Here is an 18,584-nt window from a genome sequence, read left to right as displayed (position 1 = left end):
TTAGAAAGAGAAGCAGAAGTTTTGGAGGAAGGAAACAGCAAGGCAAGAGCAATATTGCAGTGTGTGGGGTGGTGTGGACGAGGACAAGAAGCTGGAATTAATTGCAGAAGCAGGGAAGCAGTGAGAAGGGTTCAAGTTTTGTAACAAAGTTCATTTCTATATGTTTTCCTTTTTCAAATGGATGCTTTGAATAAATAGTGCTTTCATTTCCCGTGAGGCAGAGGTGAATAATAAGTACCTCATCTGGGGAGGCTGATCTCCCCAACATCAGTCATCTGCTTGCAGCCCTACACTCCAGCAGTGCTTTGGCTGAGCAAATTAGCCTGAAGTGTTGTGCCCTTGGCTGGCAAATCCTTTCAACCCGGTTGAACGGACAAAATGAATACCCAGATTGTTCCTGTGTCTGTTATTCTCTCGTGTTTATCTGGCTGAGCTGTCAGTCAGGCTATTATAACTGTGGTGCACACTCAAATGACTTGTCCACTCACAAAAGCAGAGTCCGTTGATGATAAGCTAAACAAAACTGGAGAGCGACTGTTGACAGAGTTGGGGGATCTTGCAAATGTCTCAGGTAAAAGCAGAAATGCAATCTGGGAAGGTACAGAAAGAAGCTTTTCTTACGCGTGTGTAGTTTTAAAGTGTTCACTGGGATTTGTCGGCAGACGATAAATGGGCATTTATAATGAATTGGGCTCCTCTCTACTTTAAACAAATTAAGCAGTGCACAGAAGATTTCTGAAACTTGAATGTAAGGGTATACTGCACTTACTAGAATTAATTAGTCTGAAAAGACATAATTTACTCACACAGGCTTTGCCAGGACAGAGCGAAGCTGCAACCTGCCCCATGCTGTCCTGTCCCCGGTGACACCCCCAGGACCTGGGGAGAGCAGCCAAACCTCCCCGCAGGGCTCTGGACACAATTAACCCTGGGGTTTAATTACTCTGACTCAGGTTTGCGGGTCCTGTGGGTTTGAACGTGTTGGTGCTCGCTCCTTCCCAGACGGGGAGGACATTTGCATGAGGGGGGATCATTGGTTTTGCTCATAAAAGAAATTTGGCTTCTTAAATATCCAGCAAAGCAGTGAACGGCATAGGTGAGGTGCTGTATGAAGATTTCTTTCTTGACTTTTAATTTTTCTATTAGGACCCTGAGTTATAAGTAGGACTCTGAGCTACTCCTGAAACTAATTTGATTACATGACATTAGATAATGCAGTGTCAATCTGCCGAATGTGAATATAGGCAAAGATTTGTGGTCCTTTAGCCTCATGTTTGTGATCATAATTAACAAGTTTAATGTTTACAGATTATGAATGTGAATGCAGTCTCAGATGTTTGAACAGTGCTGAACCGTATAACAGAAAGTGTCTCCTCCAGCTCCTTCCCAGGCAGAGAAACTCGTTCAGTGCTGGATTGTCAGAAGAGTTTTCTCCACCATCCCTGGATCGTACATTCTGCAGCAGAAAGGGAAATGTAGAGACTAAGTAAGGCTGCAGTGGTTTAAATCCTTGTAAGCGTCATGAAGAAGCTGAAGTACAGAAGTTCCTATGTCTTGCTGAGGGTTTGTTACGATGCACAGTTAGTGAGGGGGATGCTGCTGAGAGTGTGGCACAGCACGGCAACATCTCTTTGATCAGCAGCTGGTGACTTCAAAATCGCAACCCCAGTAGCCTTGTTGGCTGTGATGATAACTGTAACGGATGGTGCAGCTATTTTTCATCAAATGCTTGTTAGTCAATTTATTAGATTCCTAATATACTAATGCACTCATTTGGCAGGCATCTCAGCAAACGAGACTTGCAGTGGAGTGTACTCATTCAAAGTCACGGTAACTTGCAGGTTGCTGATTTCTCATCAGCACTCAGAAGATAATTTGCAAATGTGCCATTTATCATTATGCGCTTTGTGGAAGCAGATCTCGTGAATGGGATAAACAGATAAGAGTCTAATAATGAACGTTTCCTTCCCAAACACCATTACTATTATTATGTTTTATTTACGTTGTACATTCTGCACCTATACGCGCATGTGAGTTTGTATATGCCACTAAAGTAGCTGGGAACACAGCTTTTTAAAGGATGGCTAGTGCACTTATTGATCCCTCTGCTGAGGGACACAGAGTTGGAGTAGATTAAATGTTGTCTACCAAAAGAAATAAAACTTGTAGTTGTAGTAGTTTAAGAAGTGATAGGCATGTGTGGGCTTTTTCACCACGAAAAGCCACCACTAACCTTCCAGCTTTCCTTTTCTCACTGGAAACACAAGCATCTGTGAAAAGCCACTGGTAAAGCCAACAAAAGGATTATTCAGAGGCTGGATAGTAAGGATTATATGGCAGAGGTTGCTGAAGGAGCGTTTTTCTTCCACACCAAAGACAACACGCTGTATGGATGCTCTGACCTGTCCTGCTGTTTGCCACTGCATTTGACTTTGCATCGATGACTGCTTTTTAGTTGCTTGTTCACTTTTTACTGGGAAGAAGTCTAAAGTAACAGTAGCCAGGCGATCAGTCTGCAAATGTGATTCCTGTCTCCTCTTGTGACATTCAGAGTGGAAGCTCTGCATACAAATCGTTGCTACTTATTTTTGCTTCTGCAGATGTGATTTTGTGAAATGAAAGGTGTAACAAGAAGCCTGGCATAGGAAGGAGCCCTTTTGCCAAATGGCTCTGTGTGTTTCGCTCCGCGACTGCTTTCCAGCAGAGCTGGCAAACCATGCAAAGATATTGATAATTGATTCCGTTTTATATAAGTTAAAAACTAGCTTTTCCCTCCTAGTGTGAAGGTAATGGGTTTTGTCTGTAGAAAGATAATAATCCTATGAACCATTTCTACGCCCTCTATTAAAGAATAGTATAGCTTGCACTTGAACGTAATGCCCATGTCAGCTCAGCTTTTTAAACATTCATCTTAAAAGAGTCTTCAAGGACTGGAAAGAGATCTTCCACAGACACCGAGCTAAGTTTGAGAAACTTAAAATGTCATGAAGATCCTGTCAATTAATGTGTTTATTCTTATACATCTACTCTGGAAAAAGCATCTTCAGACATGAAAGCTGTTTTCTTTCGATTAAAAAGTTGTCATTGCATTTAGTTTCCATAGATAATGCAGAGCGGATTTCCCCCGCCCCCCCTTACCATATTGGGGGTTAAATACATCTCTTTTTTCTTCTTACTGTTTTCCTCATAGGAATCTTCCTTTATTACAAGAACAAAAAAAGAAAGCAGAAGAGAGCTAAATTGAAACCTTGCCTCCAAATTTGTATGCAGGAGGTGACTTGATTTATAAGCTTAGGTAATTTCATTTTTGTTCACACTCCTTCAATTGAAAGGCTCCCACAAACAGTGTTACTGCACTGAAGGGAAGCAATGGGCAAATTTATCAAGCTATTTATCAAATTATTTTCACAGTCTGTCAAAGTCATAAGCATGCTAGAAGAGAAACGTAGAGAGTATGTTCAACGAGAGGAGCACGTCTGAGCGAGCAGCCAGTCGGCAGCGCAGCCAGCGAGCAACCGTGTGGCCAGAGACGTGGGGACCGCGCTCGGCTGCGATGGCATCTGCCCTCAAACCCAGCCCTGGCACTGGTGGTATTAGATCTGCACTGGGTGGATTATGGGCTGAGAAAATGAAATCGAAAACATCATTAAACAGAGAGGTCGGAGCAAAGGGGAGAGACTCCCACTCTCTCTGAGTCTCTGTTGGGGTTTACAAACGGAGGTGGTGTTGAATCTAAAGGGGGCACATCCTCGGTCAGAGAGCGACTCACATCCTGGGACGGGACTCCACGCTTTGGAGAGAACGGCACTGGAGTATGAGTCCTTGGTGGTGGGTCTGAGGAGACCATGTTGACAAAGCAGGGGAAAAAATAAACAAAAAAGCAACTGAGATTGAAGGAACCAGTCTAGTAAGAAATCTTTAATTTCTAATGAGCTTAAAAGGGTTCGAGAGCGTTGATTTTTTTTTTTTTTTTTAACAAACCAGTTCAAGTACATGCCTTCAGATTATAAAAGTACCTGAAATTGCCTAGAATATCAGCATGCATAGGTTGTTAGTATTTACATATATTTACATAGGAAAACAAGAGAAAGATCTACAGTTATTTACAGTCTACATAGGCGAAGAGAAAGGCAGCATAATTGTATTTCCTAAAATACAGTAGTTGAATAGTCAGCACATGCATATTAAGATATATTTGCATGATAGAACGCAAATGTTTTAAGACATACCTTTTTAACTCCCTCTGCCAAAGTATAGCATAATAAAGGTAAATTTTTTTGTGTTTTGTTTCTAGTCTATTTGCATCAAGTGCTTTAAAATGTTCACTAACACAGCGGCAGCATTATTCACCCTGGCAATTAAAGCAACAGTACACACGATAATTTCCTACTAACTAGCAACAAGCTGCTGGTGAATGAAATATCTATTGTTTCTCATTATCTGTCGACCAACATACAGGGATCTCTCCTTGTAAAGGCAGTGCCTAAGCTATCACTATTAATTATAGAAGTAATATAAATGAGACTCTACAGTATGTACTAAATGGAATATTAACAAGGCCAGTGTCTTTGAGCCTGAAAGATGCACTAACAGGGCACACTTTACAGCAGGCTATCTATGAAAATCAAACATACATAATACAGGAGTGCCTGGCTTACAGCTCTAAGCCTAGACTTTAGAGCCCTGTTTGCTAGATTTGTATTATTGCAAAATACATTCCCTTAATTAGGTTCTGGAAGACAGAGTTAGTAGTTAATTTCTTACCATGATATGTCCCCATCATAACACCCGGTGGTTTTTCAATGCATTGTATTGCCGAAATGTGTGTGTATGAGCATGCGTGTATCAACAGATGAAAGAGAGTCTTTATCTTTAAAACCTAACCCATCAGTTTGTTAAATATTTGTCCCAAAAGGTCACTTGCTTAAAAAGCATTGTGTTGGGAGGGTGGGGGGGTTTCACTCGTATATAAAATGAAAGTCAGTCTAGAAATTATTTGTGCAATGGAGGAGGAAGCCAAATGTCAGTATTGTGATGACATTCTTTGCAGTACTGCATATGAAAAAGTCTAAATTTTGTTTAGTAATAGTATTAAAAAGCTATATAAATATATACAGCATATACAGTACTGTATGTATACATACATTTTTATAAAGTATATCTATAATTAAAGTTAGGTGCAGCAAAAACATAAAACATTTCAAGTTAGCATAAGTTAATAACAGAATTGATTTCAACGAATTCTCATTTGTGTGTGCCCAAACGCCAGCTAGCCCTCTTCTGATGATTTAATTGCAGCAGCATATCTAATCTGTCTTTTCAGCAGGATATGTTTATTGTCAACAACCTGTTTGCCCAGTTCTTCAAATTACCCTTGCCCGGAAGCATCCACCCTCAACTGGCAAGGATATGTATTTCAGGAGGATTTCCATTTTTGATAGTGGCCGACAAGCAATGGTAGGACTCATGTTTATTTAAATGCACACTGTAAAATCTCTGAAAGCAAGTGACAGAGATTTTCAGGTATGACCAGCTCCCGACAGCGCTACTGTGGTGCCCCAGGACTGTCTCTTACATGCTCTTTGCTTCTCACTCCACTGGCCAGTGTTGGCATGTAGGGCAGGGGGCACGCAGTGGACAGCAACATAATATGGTCAACCTGATCACAGCCTTGCCCCATTACACTCTGAAATGAAGATCAATAATTTTCCTCAGGGATTTTTCACAAATTCAGAAATGAGCAGGAGCGTGCAGTGTCACACCACTGCTCCATACTAGCCTGCGAGAAGAAAAGAGAGGTGATAGTGGATCGTAACAATTTGCATGCAGTGTTCAAAACTGCAGCTTCAGTGGAGCAGTGATGTCTTTAAAGGGTTAATCGGGTGTGAATGGGAGTTCAGCAGGCAGGAGAAGAAAATACAGAGGGGATGTGCGTGGAAATGTCGTGTGGGTACAAAGGCCGGGGCAAGCAGCCTGGAGGCTGTGCTGCTGCTCCTGCCCTCGAGATGCTGGTTGGGCAAGGTAAAGCCATATGCTTCATTAAAGTTTTTGAAGCTTGAGAAGGTGCTGTGTCAGGCTTGAAACAATTTCCAGAAGCTGATCGTGGACTTTAATAAGGTACTGGGAAAAGGAAGGAATACGGTGCTGCTCGTGGGAACCAGCTCCCTTCCAGGTGCTGCGGTAAGAGCAATTGGGTTGCACAGACAGAGGTGCCTGGTGCTGTCTTAAACAATTGTATGGTTTCATCTGAGATATCTGTGAGGGGCTGGCAAACAAAATACCAGAACCATGGGAAATACGTGCCCTTTGGAGGACAGCTGTAGGGCACATGGGATATCCTAAGGTGGCTCAGATGTTTTAAGACCCATGTTAGGCAACTGAATCCCACTCCTGGTATGCAACAATGGCTCTTTCTAGCATACGCAAAGGGTGAGGTGAACCCAGGGATCACCCTTTCAGGACCGGCTCTCCCTAAAGCATCCATTTTTTAATAATTCAGTGGTGTTTTGGCTATTAAGAGTTTTCCCAAGTTTTCTGTGAACTGGGCAAAAAGAAACAGGGAGAGAGAGGGAAGAGACTGGAATAGGGCCCAGTATAGCAGACAGGTTCATAAGTTAGAGAATTAAGTTTATACAATGGAGAAAAATAGGTGTGATTTTAAAAGGTAATTACATTTTTGTCAGCTATTTTGCCAACTTTGTTCTACATCTTCTACACATTTTAACAATGGTTTATAATAAAACACTTTTTACTTACACAGTGCTTTTCAACTACAAGCATGAAAGCACTCCATGAATCTGAACTCGTCCTCACAACACCCCTGTGAGGTGGGTAAATAATAGTAGTCTTCCCATTTTGCAGCTAGGAAGAGTGAGGTACATGGAGTCAAAGTGACTTGTCCAAGTTCACTGGGGAAGTAAAAGTTGAAAAGAAAAAACAACCTAGTTCTCCTGACTTGACATCCTGTATTGTATTTTTTTTTCTCCTGTGGAATGATTGCAGACAATCTGTTTGACACTGGATGCTGGAAGTTTTCAAGCACTATCGTTGCCGTAATTGAGAACATATGGGGTGTTGCATAACACAAACAACATTGTGCATTATCAAAATACATTTATTACAATGGACACATTTTCTTTTGCAAAGTTAAAACCCAGAATGTAAGTTAAATATAGCTGCATATACTGAATAGTTGAAATAATCACTGGGACTTAATGTCTCAATGTCTCAGCAGTTGAAAACAAATCCTCTTTCGTGAACTACTGCAGTTTCCTTACTCAAAGAACATAGCACACTTATCTTCTATAATGTATGTAAAGAATACTGTAAATGTGTAAAGGTCTTAATGACGCTAAGGAAAGTTACAGCTTGAAATCAACTATGCTTTGCAAGTAGAGAAGCTGATGGAGTTTTGAGTCTTTGTAGCTGGGAATTAATTGAAAAAGGAATACATCAGAGGAAAAAAAGCAGACCTTATAGATTTCAGTTTATCCGTTGTATTATCTTCTAAGAGATGCTTTGCTGGTTTAAATGTGGTGATGGGGGAAGGGGAGGTGGTTGAGAATCTCTGGTTTAGATGTGGTTCGGTGAGACTTTTGAATATACTGTAATTACAGAGTGAGTTCAGCTCACTTTTTCCTGCTGATACTTGGGTGGAGATGGGACCTGAAGTCAACTGAGCCCAATTTGTTACTTAGATCATATTTGGCAGCTCCAAAGTTTTATTTTTTTTAGCTACAGATATTATTTCAGTTTATCATACTCACCCAAACTAGCAAAGGCAGCTTTCAATTTCATATTTCCTTGCTGAAAAAGCAATCAGGGAATTCTATTTTCTTACAGGAGACTAATACATACATATTCTGAGCGTTACTCATAAGATAACTATGCATCTGGGATTGCTTGGAGTAAAAGGACTTCAGGAGGAGCTGAAAAGTTCTCCTTTCATCTCACATACGAGACTGAAACTTGTTCGCTGCATTGTAAGAAAAGCGACGGAGTTACCCTGGTAGGAGATGGAACAAAGTGACAGCTGACACTGAGCAGCAGCTCCCTCAGCTACGACTGGCCTCAGCCGTGGCTGACACCACCAAGCAGCTCTTAAGACTGATCCTCAAAGCACTTCAGATACTAGGGAATCCTGAAGGTTGAATGAAGACATGAGGATTTTAGACTTACTAGTGTTTTTCAGAAGAGGTCATCACGCTCTGCATTGTTTGCAAAGACTTGGGCTTGATGGGAAAATCTAATGATTCAGCTCATCTGCTGAAACGTTTTAACTTTACAGAGAAAGGAGTAAGTATATTTTCAGAAAACTCGGCATCACAATCTCAGCCGGGGGTTGTTAGCAATCCCAGAAAGGAAACCAATGCATTTGGAGGGCAGTTTTCTTCCAGGAGGGAAGCCAAGCTGGGCCGCTGAGCCGTGGTCTGGAGCAGCAGCCCCCAGCCCACCACGGGCAGCCCCTGCCCGGCTCGGCCAGCACGGCCCGAGCATCAGCAACCAAAAACTGTGTGGCCTCAGACAAGGCAATGGACCTGGGCTGATTTACACCAGGTGAAGATGGGGCTCAAGGAATATAAAGTGGCAGCTGTAACTTTGGAGTTCGGCTTGGGCAATTTGGAATGGATCACTGTGGAAACAGGCTCCATAGCATTTTGTTTGTTATTCCCAGGAGATTTTATATTTCACCTCAAATCAGGAAATGGCCATTGCTGAAGGTAGCTGGTAAAGAGCTTTTCTCTCTCTAGTAGAGTGGATTTGAACAGCACTTCAGGGTGCTTTACAGAGCACAAGGAAGGTATGGGAGACCCCCCCGGTCTCATGATCTGGAATATGTTTGCACTACCTTATCCTCACACTGCTGTGTAATGAGTTGTTCTGCTATAAAGAGTATGTTCACTGCGCTGTCGTGTGGATCTGATGTTTTTGTGTTAGGGATGTGTTGGCTTTGTCCAATAATCCTGAGGTGAATAACAGGAACAGCCTGAAGACTTGTAAGGAAGTACTGGCTTTTTATTTCACTTGAGCTGCTTGCTTTGAATCTGGTCCTTGTCACAAATACTCACCTCTCATGTCATTTCGAATTCACCTCCTCCCGCTGTCCGTCTTTTAAAATGCACTGTGCTAAACTTAACCTCGGGCTACCGAGATAACTGACCTTTATTCTTAATTTTTCATAAGAAAATAAAAATCTCCTTTTCAAGGAAGCTGATCCCATCTCGCCAGTAGGCAATGTCTAGCACTATCTGTATGCCCTTAGCAGAGTTCAGAGTGGCTCTTATTCATTTGTAGTTGGTAAGTATACAGATAAGTTATGGCATTGTTTCTGTTATTTATATGCTTGATATGCAAACCTGCTCCAGAACAGGAATCTGATTTTATAAAATAAACATGCATTTGAAAATAAACAAATCTGAAAACTAAACATTAACTGTGTAATATGTTTTCTTATCAGGAACATAAATGGTATCTTAGAATACTAACAAATGCATTGCATATACTAATGAGGGTTTTACCTTATACTGTATATCAAAAACCCCTTTTCTTTGACTATTAAGATATTTTATATTCATTTGTATTCAGTGCTATCAGTTACAAATTGACAGCTAGCGGTTATGAAATAAATGCCTGTGAACTACTAGCTACTTAGTATTTTCATCTCAACAAAGGACTTTGGAAGGATGTATAATTTAGATCTTTGAGCCTCAACTATAAATAAACAGCAACTGCTGTATAAATCCCACCCTGCTGCAGTTGAAGATTGTATTACAAAACTGACAAATGATTTGCGGAAGAGAATGATGAACCCTTATTACTAAGACACTCTTCAACTTAATCCAAAACAAGATTCCTGGGTAATTTTACGTACACTAGAAAGATTGATAGCGTGGTGCTTGCCTGGCAGCTTTCAAATGTTTGACTGGATCGGAAATGGCACTGAGGCATGATTAAAGATTCAGTTGGGCTTCTCACAAATTCTTTATCCTGTGTATTCATCATTGCAACCCGCTGCCTTTATTGCAGGTTAAGGCAGGCTGACCCCCAGCTCTGCTGATTAGCACCCTGTACAACTGACGGACGTATAGAAAAACATGTTTAGGTTGCCCAGCGCTTTTAGCATTGTTTAGCAGTTGAAATTGTTGGGTGGGGGGGGGGCGTTAATCACAATAGATCAGGGAGAGTCTGTGACAACTGACAAGCTCATTGTTTAAGACATTTTTTAACGAAGTTGTTAACATTAATTCTTTTATATAGTGCTCTAATCTTCTTCAAATTATGTTCTGACATGGCACAAACTGCTTGGCATTGAAAGTCATTCAACAGTGATTAAAGTGCTCTTTTTATCGGTTTAAGAATGTTTCATCTTGTATCAGCAGTATGGAATTGTTTACTAATTAGATTCCCTAACATCCTCTGCTGTCGTATGCTGATGATATGTGAACAGGAAAGCTGATGAGCGAAAAATTAAAACTTGTTATTAAACTGTCATAAGGCCCAACATATAAAGATGTCATTCAAAAGACTGTGTTCATGAGGGATAAACAATATTTACTGAGAAATGGAGTGGTTTCTCAGCCCGGCTGGCATGGCTGGCAGTGCCGGCAGTTTGCAGTTATCTGCAGCTCTGGCTGGTCCCGGAGGTTTGTGATATCTGAGTCGTAGTTGTAAAGGAAGAATTCGTCCCTTGAGGACCTTCCTGCTCAGCCTGGCATATACGGGGTTCCTGGGTGTCACGCTTTGAGCTAGAGATGTCCTGCCAATGCAAAGTGCAACTTGAGTCCCGTGATTCTGACATCTGTTCCCCTCTGTATTTGGGCGAGTCGCTTAGGCAGATCCTCGAATGTCTGAATGCAACTAACGCACACTCACCAATGGAAATCAGATGCTTACATGGCTGTGAGAATCTGAGATTTACCTTCTGGTTTGTAGTTTTGCTGTCTGAAGGAAGCTCCTGCGTTTGATGAGTTAATGTTTGTCTGTTATTCTGAAATACTAGTTCTAACCTCTGTCAACAAAGGGATAAATATGACTGCATTTCTCTTAAGTCGTAAGAAAGGTACTTTTCTTTCAATGATAGAACCATTGAACTTTCTTCTTCCAAAACAGCCAACACAATCGAAACGTTTAGAAAGAAGTAAAGATATACACAGCCAAAAAGCAAATGGCACATTGCTTACATCCAGTTCTCTGTGAAACACTGGAGGCATCGCAAGATAAAGTGCTTTGGGCTTCCAGCCACATAATCTTTTATCTCTTAGAGTAAATATCCTATGCTCACACAGGGAAAACTATTCTCTTCTTTCGCAGTTTAGGTTGTGTCAGTGTTCGAGGTATAAAGCACTGCTATTATATTGTGGGATGTTTTTTCTGCCTGCTGAGAATTTTGTTTAAAAGTCATCAAATTTGACTCATTTGAAAAGATAAATTATTGTTTAGGTTGGATTTTAAACTGCTCTGATAAACTTCCATTTTATAAATTAGCTGAATTCTATTGGAGCTACCCTGAGTTTAGCTTGGCTGAACAGATGCTTTTCAGCAATAGCTTAAGGGCTCTCGCTCTGCATTGAGCAATTTAGTTTAATTTTACCTTTCTAATAAAAGTCCAGTCGAATTGCTTGCAAAAAACTAATAACACTCTTCAGGGACTTTGAATCATTCTAAACAGCTGAATATAGTGATCATACCTGTGCTGTGGAGCTTTATAGGATAGTTCAAAGAGCATAGGAATTTTATTGTTCTCTATTAATATTATTTTTAGTAGAACTCTCTTCCATTTCTGCTACCGCCTTTAAGATACTTTCTCTTTTGTAAAAAAGATATTGGTTTAATAAGAGGATTACTATGTCTTATACTAACTTTAAAAATATTTTGGTCTGTTGATAAATATATGCCTTTCAAAATACTTAATACAGACAGTTTTGGTTTACCTTGTGATGGGAGATCATTTCTAAGCTGTGAAGTCATCATTATCAGTTTAATCCCATCTTCTGTGAAAAATGCATGTCTTGCAACCAAATATGCCTTTCCCTGCAGTCACAAAATTGAGACGCCTCAATTAAGGAGAATTGGGCATTTTTAAACTGCTTGCTGCCCTTGAAGGATGTGAATGCAAAGTGGAGACCTCTTGCAGGTTGACCCCCTAACATAACCCTAGTTGCCTTGGCTGCGACAATGAAAGGCCAGAAAAGAAGGACAAGAGGAGAATCACAAGATGTTGAAACCTATTCTGTTTCCCCATTAAATTATCCTAACATGGCAACATCTAATTTCTCTTCGTTTACTTTTTCAATCATACTTGGCAGCTGCTTTATTCTGATTCCTATCAGCTCATAATTAGTTACCACAGAAAAGGCTAAGATGTACATAAATAATCATAAGATGCCAGATAAACTGTATTGGTTTTAAATTAGTGTTGTGTCTTGCTATGCACTCTCACCTATTATTTTTAATTATAGTTTACAAAGCAAACTAGCTTCTTTCCCTCTTTACAGCTCTTCTGGCACTGCACTTTCAATCTGTGCCCATCGACAGGGCAGGGGTGCTTGTTCCAACCCCGTGGCCTCGGTCTCCAGTCTTCTGTTACAGAAGTTCAGATAAACTAATTCTTCCTGTTTGAACATAAGTTCACTTAGTATGAAAAAGAAAAAAAAGAAAGAAAAAAAACCAAACAACTCCTGATCCACAAAAGCCTCTAAGTTACCTGCTCTTTTGAAAGTCTCCATGAGAAATGGTTGTTACAGAACAAAAAAAAAAAAAACTGCTGGAAAGCCTTGTGTCTCTGCAAAATCAGAACCTCTCTCTGCCTGCAGCAGATAAACATTCTTACAAGGCAGCAGTGACAAGTGTCACAGTGAAACTATTGATCAAAGATATATGGGCACGTTTGGCACCAGTCTCGATTGCACTTTATGTGATAGGTCTTAATTGGAGTGCCCGAGTTAATTTTGTACGAGAGGTTGAAAAGTTTAAAAACCCAAACAAACAAAACGCATATATGTGTCAGCCTGCGTTGCTGGTCAGGGCGAGGGAGCGGGTGCCCAAGGGGTACGGCGTTCACTGTGTTGCAAAGGGAAGCTGGGAAGTTTTGAGGTGCTGCTTTTAAACCTAGCCTAACTAGTCTGGTTTCAAACACCTTGCTCCTTTGCACCAGGCCTGACTCTCCCAGCCACCAATACAAGGTTTTACTGAAAGCGGGCAAAAGACCTGAGACGGGGACTGAGGTTCAGGAGTGTCTCTTTCTTTTCTTTTCTGCAAACAGGAAAGGAAAAGAAAAAAGAAAAGCCTCACTAGGGTGTTTTGTAAATAAGTGGCCAGCAGGCACGCAGGCAGCATCTTCAGCAGGGTTTCAGCCTTGTCACCAGGCGTGTTACTCTGCCAGCTGGGATGCTTTTTACTGATGCTTTCATAAGATGCACAGCGTCAAAGGACCACAGTCAAAAATTACGGTGATAAAATATCTATATATATATATTTATATAGTGTATTTTTTTTTTCTCTCTCCTTTATTTTTTTTTTTTTTTTTCTCCAGCAACAAGGAGCTGCCACGACTGTGTACTGCGCCACGGCCGCGGAGCTGGAGGGGCTGGGCGGGATGTACTTCAACAACTGCTGCCGCTGCCCGCCCTCGCCAGCCGTGCAGGGCGAAGCCGCCGCCGCGCTCTGGGAGCTGAGCGAGAGCCTGGTCCGAGAGCGGCTTGGCAGGCGGTCCCGCTAACAGGGAGCTCCTGCAAGGATCAAAACACACCGAGCGCGTGTGCACGCTCGAAAACTGCCAACACTGGATCCTGTCCAATCTTATCATCTAGAGGGTTTCCATATACCTCGGATACAGATTAACCAGTGTTAAATGAAATAATAGCAGTCACAACACAGTGAAAAATGTTAAGTACTAATGGGAAATGGGGAATACTGTGGGTTAAAGGGACAATGCGGCTTCCTGGGGCTTAGTTAGTCTTGGTTCTCTTTCTTTTGATTATAGCCTGTTCAAAGTGTAACCCAAGGAGGCATCTTTTGTCTTATTTTAGAAAAGCAATGCCGCAGATATTTTCTGTTGTTTTGATTAATGGGTAGCCCAATATGGGATTTCCTCTTTATTTTGATAATTACTGTCTATTAAGCTTTAGGTATTGATCAGGTGATGGTAGTTGTGTTGATTCTTTTTCCCTACAAGGATTTCAATGGGTGTGGCAAATAAAAAGACTATTAAGGAAAGAAATCTTTCCTGCCCGTGACTGCTGGCTGCAAATACGCGCTGTCTAAAAAAAGAAGGTGCAAGAAGACATCTGAACAGAAATGGTAAAGTCACAGATAATGAAATATTTGTTTTTTTCTTAAAAGCTTATAATAAAAGATATGTTGTAAACCATTCCCTAAATACTGTTGAGTTAGCAAAGATGATGTTGTCTCCTTAAGAACACACAGGCTGTAATCAGGGGTTTAAATGGTATTTCCATTGATTTCTCAGTTCACAGTTTTAAAGTTTTTTGTTGTTTTGTTTTTTTTTTTTCTTTCAAAGTTCACAGTTTCTCAGTCTCCTGACACTGTATCCCATTCCAAATCTCTCTTTTTTTCCTTTAAATTTAAATTCAATAAAACAACATGCTTGCTTGAATAGTCACCTGAAGAGTTTGTCTCATTTCTGGAAATGTCTTAGTTCCACTTTTTTTTTTTTTTTTAGAAAAGAAAACTTGAGGAAAAATAAAGAGCTTCTTGTTGATGCCAAGAAAACGCTGTCTTTTTCTTGTTTGTTTCTAAGTTCATTTTTTGTATTTTGTGCTTTGTAGCTGTCTTCACGCCGGAAGGTTGTCCTACGCCATCCTCAGTCCAGCCTCACATTTTCTGTAGACAGAATATAAACAAATAAATAGAAGGACACATTGTTAATAGAAGCTTATTAGACCCTCTTATTATTTATGATTTATTGCTAACAGTCTGCTTTCTGTGATTTTTCTTGTCTGCAGTCATAATGCATTTGATCAGCTGTTGAACAGGTGTTAAAGTCAAGGTGTTCACCTGGCAGAAGTAGCCATAGCATCCTCCCATCAAAAAAACCCACCACACTTACGTAAGGAATGACGATATTGCAGTGTAACAGCTATACCTTACAGTCATGTATTGCAATTTTTTTACTCTTTATTTTTTTTGAGTTTATGGGTAATTCTAGTTCAGTGTGGGCTCTTCTCAGGTAGGTGGTATTCAGCCTCCTATGCACATAAGAGTTGAAATCTCTGTAAGTAAAGTCTCTATGTGTGAAATTAAATATCTTCCAAGTGGACAGGGGAACCCAGAATGCACTGACCTCAGATCTAGGATGAATTATCTGAGCTGGCTTTGTACAGAGGAAATGAGGGCTTTTTCTTTTCTCCAAAGCCCTTGGCATCCTTCAAGCTTCTGCCCAAGTCAGCCTCAGCCGCTCCCTAGTTGGCAACTTCCTTGCCTGATGCCTTTCCTAAAGCAGCTGTAAAGAATATATGGCCTTGCTTATACCTGCTACACCACCTGTGTAGCACCAGCCTTCAGTAAATAAGCAATCCTGCCCCCGCGTCTTTCCCCGCTATCTGCAGCACCCCCTTCCCCAAGGCCAGCACGTCCTGATGAGCTTGCTCTGGCACTGAGATATTTGGCAGCACAAAGAAATAAACAGGGCTATTCCAGAAAGAGCAACACCTCTTTTCAGCCTTTTTTGGAGAGGGGGGAAAAAAAAAAAAAAAAAAAAGTTTGTTCTTGTCTCCTGGAAGTTTTCTCCAGGCTGTGCCAGATGCTGGTAGAGTGTAATATTTGAAAACTGCAATGGCTTGGGTGTGTTTGCAAGTTGAGGTGAGGGTTACAGTCAAATTCCTTGTATTGTCTGGAGTTTATCTGGGGAGAAAAACTGATTAACCTGTGCAACAGCCTTCTCAAATGTGTTATTTTTTTTTTTTCCTTTTCACAACCAAACAGAATTACTCTCATCTAATAATACAGCTGGTCTATGACAGCAGAGCTTTGCATCAGAGCTTGGCATTGCTGGGTTAAGAAGAGGCAGTAATTAAGCAATGCTGGGAGCTCTGCACTCCCCCAAAGGCCTGGACCTTATGCTCCATTTAGGCAAACATTAATAACCAATAATGAACACCCTGTCATTCCTTATTGCTGAAATATTGCATGCTTTTATGGGAATTCAGTACTTAAAGAGATTGCCTGCCTTCCTTCAAAGAATATCTGGGAGGTGTTTTTTCTTTGTACACGACTCACTATTTCAGTGTTATGAGGTAAAAGCATTTTTAATGTTAGCAGAGTTTTGCATTAGTATCAAGCGCCCCCCCCGCCCAGTTTCATTGGATTGGGTTCCTCTGGTTCCTATTTCTGGTTAATAAATATTTATTGACACTAGTGTATTACCCTGTCTAGAATTTCACTATCATTCTTTTCTCCAAGATAAAATTACTTTCTCTGTTCTTTCTTTCTGACCTTTTCTTTCTTTAGTTCTTTTCCTGTCTTTCCTTCTTTCTCTTTCTTTCTCTCCTTTTCTCTCCCTCTCTCTGTCCTCCTCTTTGTCTCTCACCTGTGTTGAGATAGCTAAACATAAAAAAGCTTTTTTTTTCCTTAACATGTTCATTCCAAATAAAAAAAAAAATGGCAGAAAGCTGCAGAGCATTTTCTTCTATTAGAAACACTTGTGAAAATAGTTTTTCTTACACTCTCAGCTTGATTTCAGCGCAGGAGGGATGTGCAGGAGACATCAAAAGGGAAAAGCAATAGAAAAGAAACAGACTCCAAACCCTCCATTTTAATAAGATGTGCCTAAGTCATTGGCTTTCAAATATATTTTGGTGAAAAATTTGGCACATTTACAGCTGGTCAGATTTCTTTATTTGACTGGCTTACATTTTTCCGGTTGATTTACCTGAGGCAATGTCTATGTGAATTACTCTACAATGCATTGACTCCAGTGTTCATTAAAGGTAGTTAAGTGGTCCTGTGTCTAATATTAAAGCAAACCCCATTAACCTTAACTAGTATCATATCAGCAAAACAAAAAGAACTGAATAAAGCAAAATAGATGGGGTATTTACAGTTCTTGGAAAAGATCCAGCAAACTTACATCAAGCTCCTAATTGTCCTAATAAGCACTCTCTAGTTATCCCCATAAAAAAAGGAGGCAGCTGGGTAAGGACTGTTTCTCTGAGACACCTCCCAAGCCTCACGAGACTTTCTGAAGGAGAGGCCCTGGGGGGTGATGCTGCAGAGCATTTCTCACCTGCACACTGAAGGGCATTGCTTGACCCTTTCCCCTCTGACTTCCTTCTAAAGTCAACATTTCCCATTTTAATGTGGTGGGGGTGTTTGTTTGTTTGTTTCCCCTGTCTGTATGGGTGCCCTGGGTCTGTCATGTCCATGTAGATGAGTGAGCAAACTCCTTTGCTAGCAATCAAGAGCCACCAGAAGCTCTTAGGGGAACGGAGGTGCCATTTCAATCGGTGATGGCTTCCACTGCTGTCCATGCAGCAGATATTGCCCATGGTTTGCCCATAAAGTGACTGACTGCTGGGACCTCTACTTGCAACATCAGATTGAGCTAAACCAGCAGAAACCCATGCCAAGTTTACTTTTTTTTTTTTTTCTTTCCATTTCTCCTCACTTTTTCTTTTGACATCTGTTAAGACAAATTTCAGATATTGTCAGACCAGGTAGGGATTATTAGAGACAGTCTTTCCAGGAACACTGCGATAGTTTGACTTGTATCAAGGTTGAATAACTCCTCGTCAAGTGCTAAGCTCATGACCTTTCAAGCCAAACACACTTACACTAACCAGTTTACCATTGGAATGATCAATATCTTGTAAGTGAGAACGTCTAGACAGATCTTATTTTGTCCTTTGGTATCACTTGTGGCTTTGGAATTGATCATTATATGTGGCTGGGGAAAAATTGCCTATACATTTCATGCTCTGTATTTATCTTGACAAGGTTCTCTAGGATTATATTTTCATAATCTGAATGGCAGTGGAACAGCTGCTCAGACTGTGCAAGCCCTTCTTATCAGGCTGAATTTAAGCTACGGTAATTACTCTTTCTCCTTATGTATTTCTTTTTTAAACAAGCATGTACTATACATTAAAATGTATGCTTGGGGTGGCAGGTGGGCATGCTGAGAAGCTTGGAAAATGCTGCTAAAATGTATTTCTTTCCATCCACAGTGGCTGACGTAGGCTTCTATTTTATTTTAGATGTAAGATCATGTCTGAGTGTGCATGATCTCTGACGCAGAATCCCAACCTATGCAGGGAATATATTGTTTTAATAACAAATCTATGAGAGTCAAGATACCCTAAGACTGGAAGCAGTTTAGAAAAAAAAAAAAAAACACCACCACAAACAAAATAAGCCATTGGTAATACCCAACAGTAACCACATCAGGGACTGAAGCCTCCAACTGGTCCTTTGCAAAGGGGTCCCTCAGCAAAACCCATCCCAGGGGAGGCAGCCAGGAGCACAGCACCGGAACAGGGACCCAAACCCACCCCCAGCCCAGCCGCGGGCTCAGCCAGCAACCGCAGGGGCCACGCTGACACCGGGCACCGAGGGCTCCTGGTGGCACA

The 18,584-nt window shown here is 40.9% G+C and overlaps 2 protein-coding genes across 2 annotated transcripts in view; one reads left to right on the top strand and one right to left on the bottom strand.

Moving 5' to 3' along the window:
• Nucleotides 1-14,620, top strand: part of WWOX (WW domain containing oxidoreductase) — a 520,377-nt gene extending 505,757 nt beyond the window's left edge. The window contains exon 9 of the mRNA XM_065640965.1: nucleotides 13,532-14,620. Within this exon, the coding sequence (XP_065497037.1) occupies nucleotides 13,532-13,717 (186 nt within the window). The 3' untranslated portion in view covers nucleotides 13,718-14,620. The remainder of the gene's footprint in view (nucleotides 1-13,531) is intronic.
• A 188-nt stretch (nucleotides 14,621-14,808) lies between these two features.
• MAF (MAF bZIP transcription factor) overlaps nucleotides 14,809-18,584 on the bottom strand; it is a 187,489-nt gene continuing 183,713 nt past the window's right edge. Inside the window, exon 3 of the mRNA XM_065641217.1 lies at nucleotides 14,809-14,841. The gene's annotated coding sequence lies outside the window, so the exon portion shown is untranslated. The remainder of the gene's footprint in view (nucleotides 14,842-18,584) is intronic.

The sequence above is a fragment of the Caloenas nicobarica genome, chromosome 9 (assembly GCF_036013445.1).
Source record: "Caloenas nicobarica isolate bCalNic1 chromosome 9, bCalNic1.hap1, whole genome shotgun sequence".
In the NCBI taxonomy this organism is placed as follows: domain Eukaryota; kingdom Metazoa; phylum Chordata; class Aves; order Columbiformes; family Columbidae; genus Caloenas; species Caloenas nicobarica.
The sequence above is the reverse complement of the archived record's forward strand: the minus strand, read 5'-3'. Positions and strand labels throughout refer to the sequence as shown.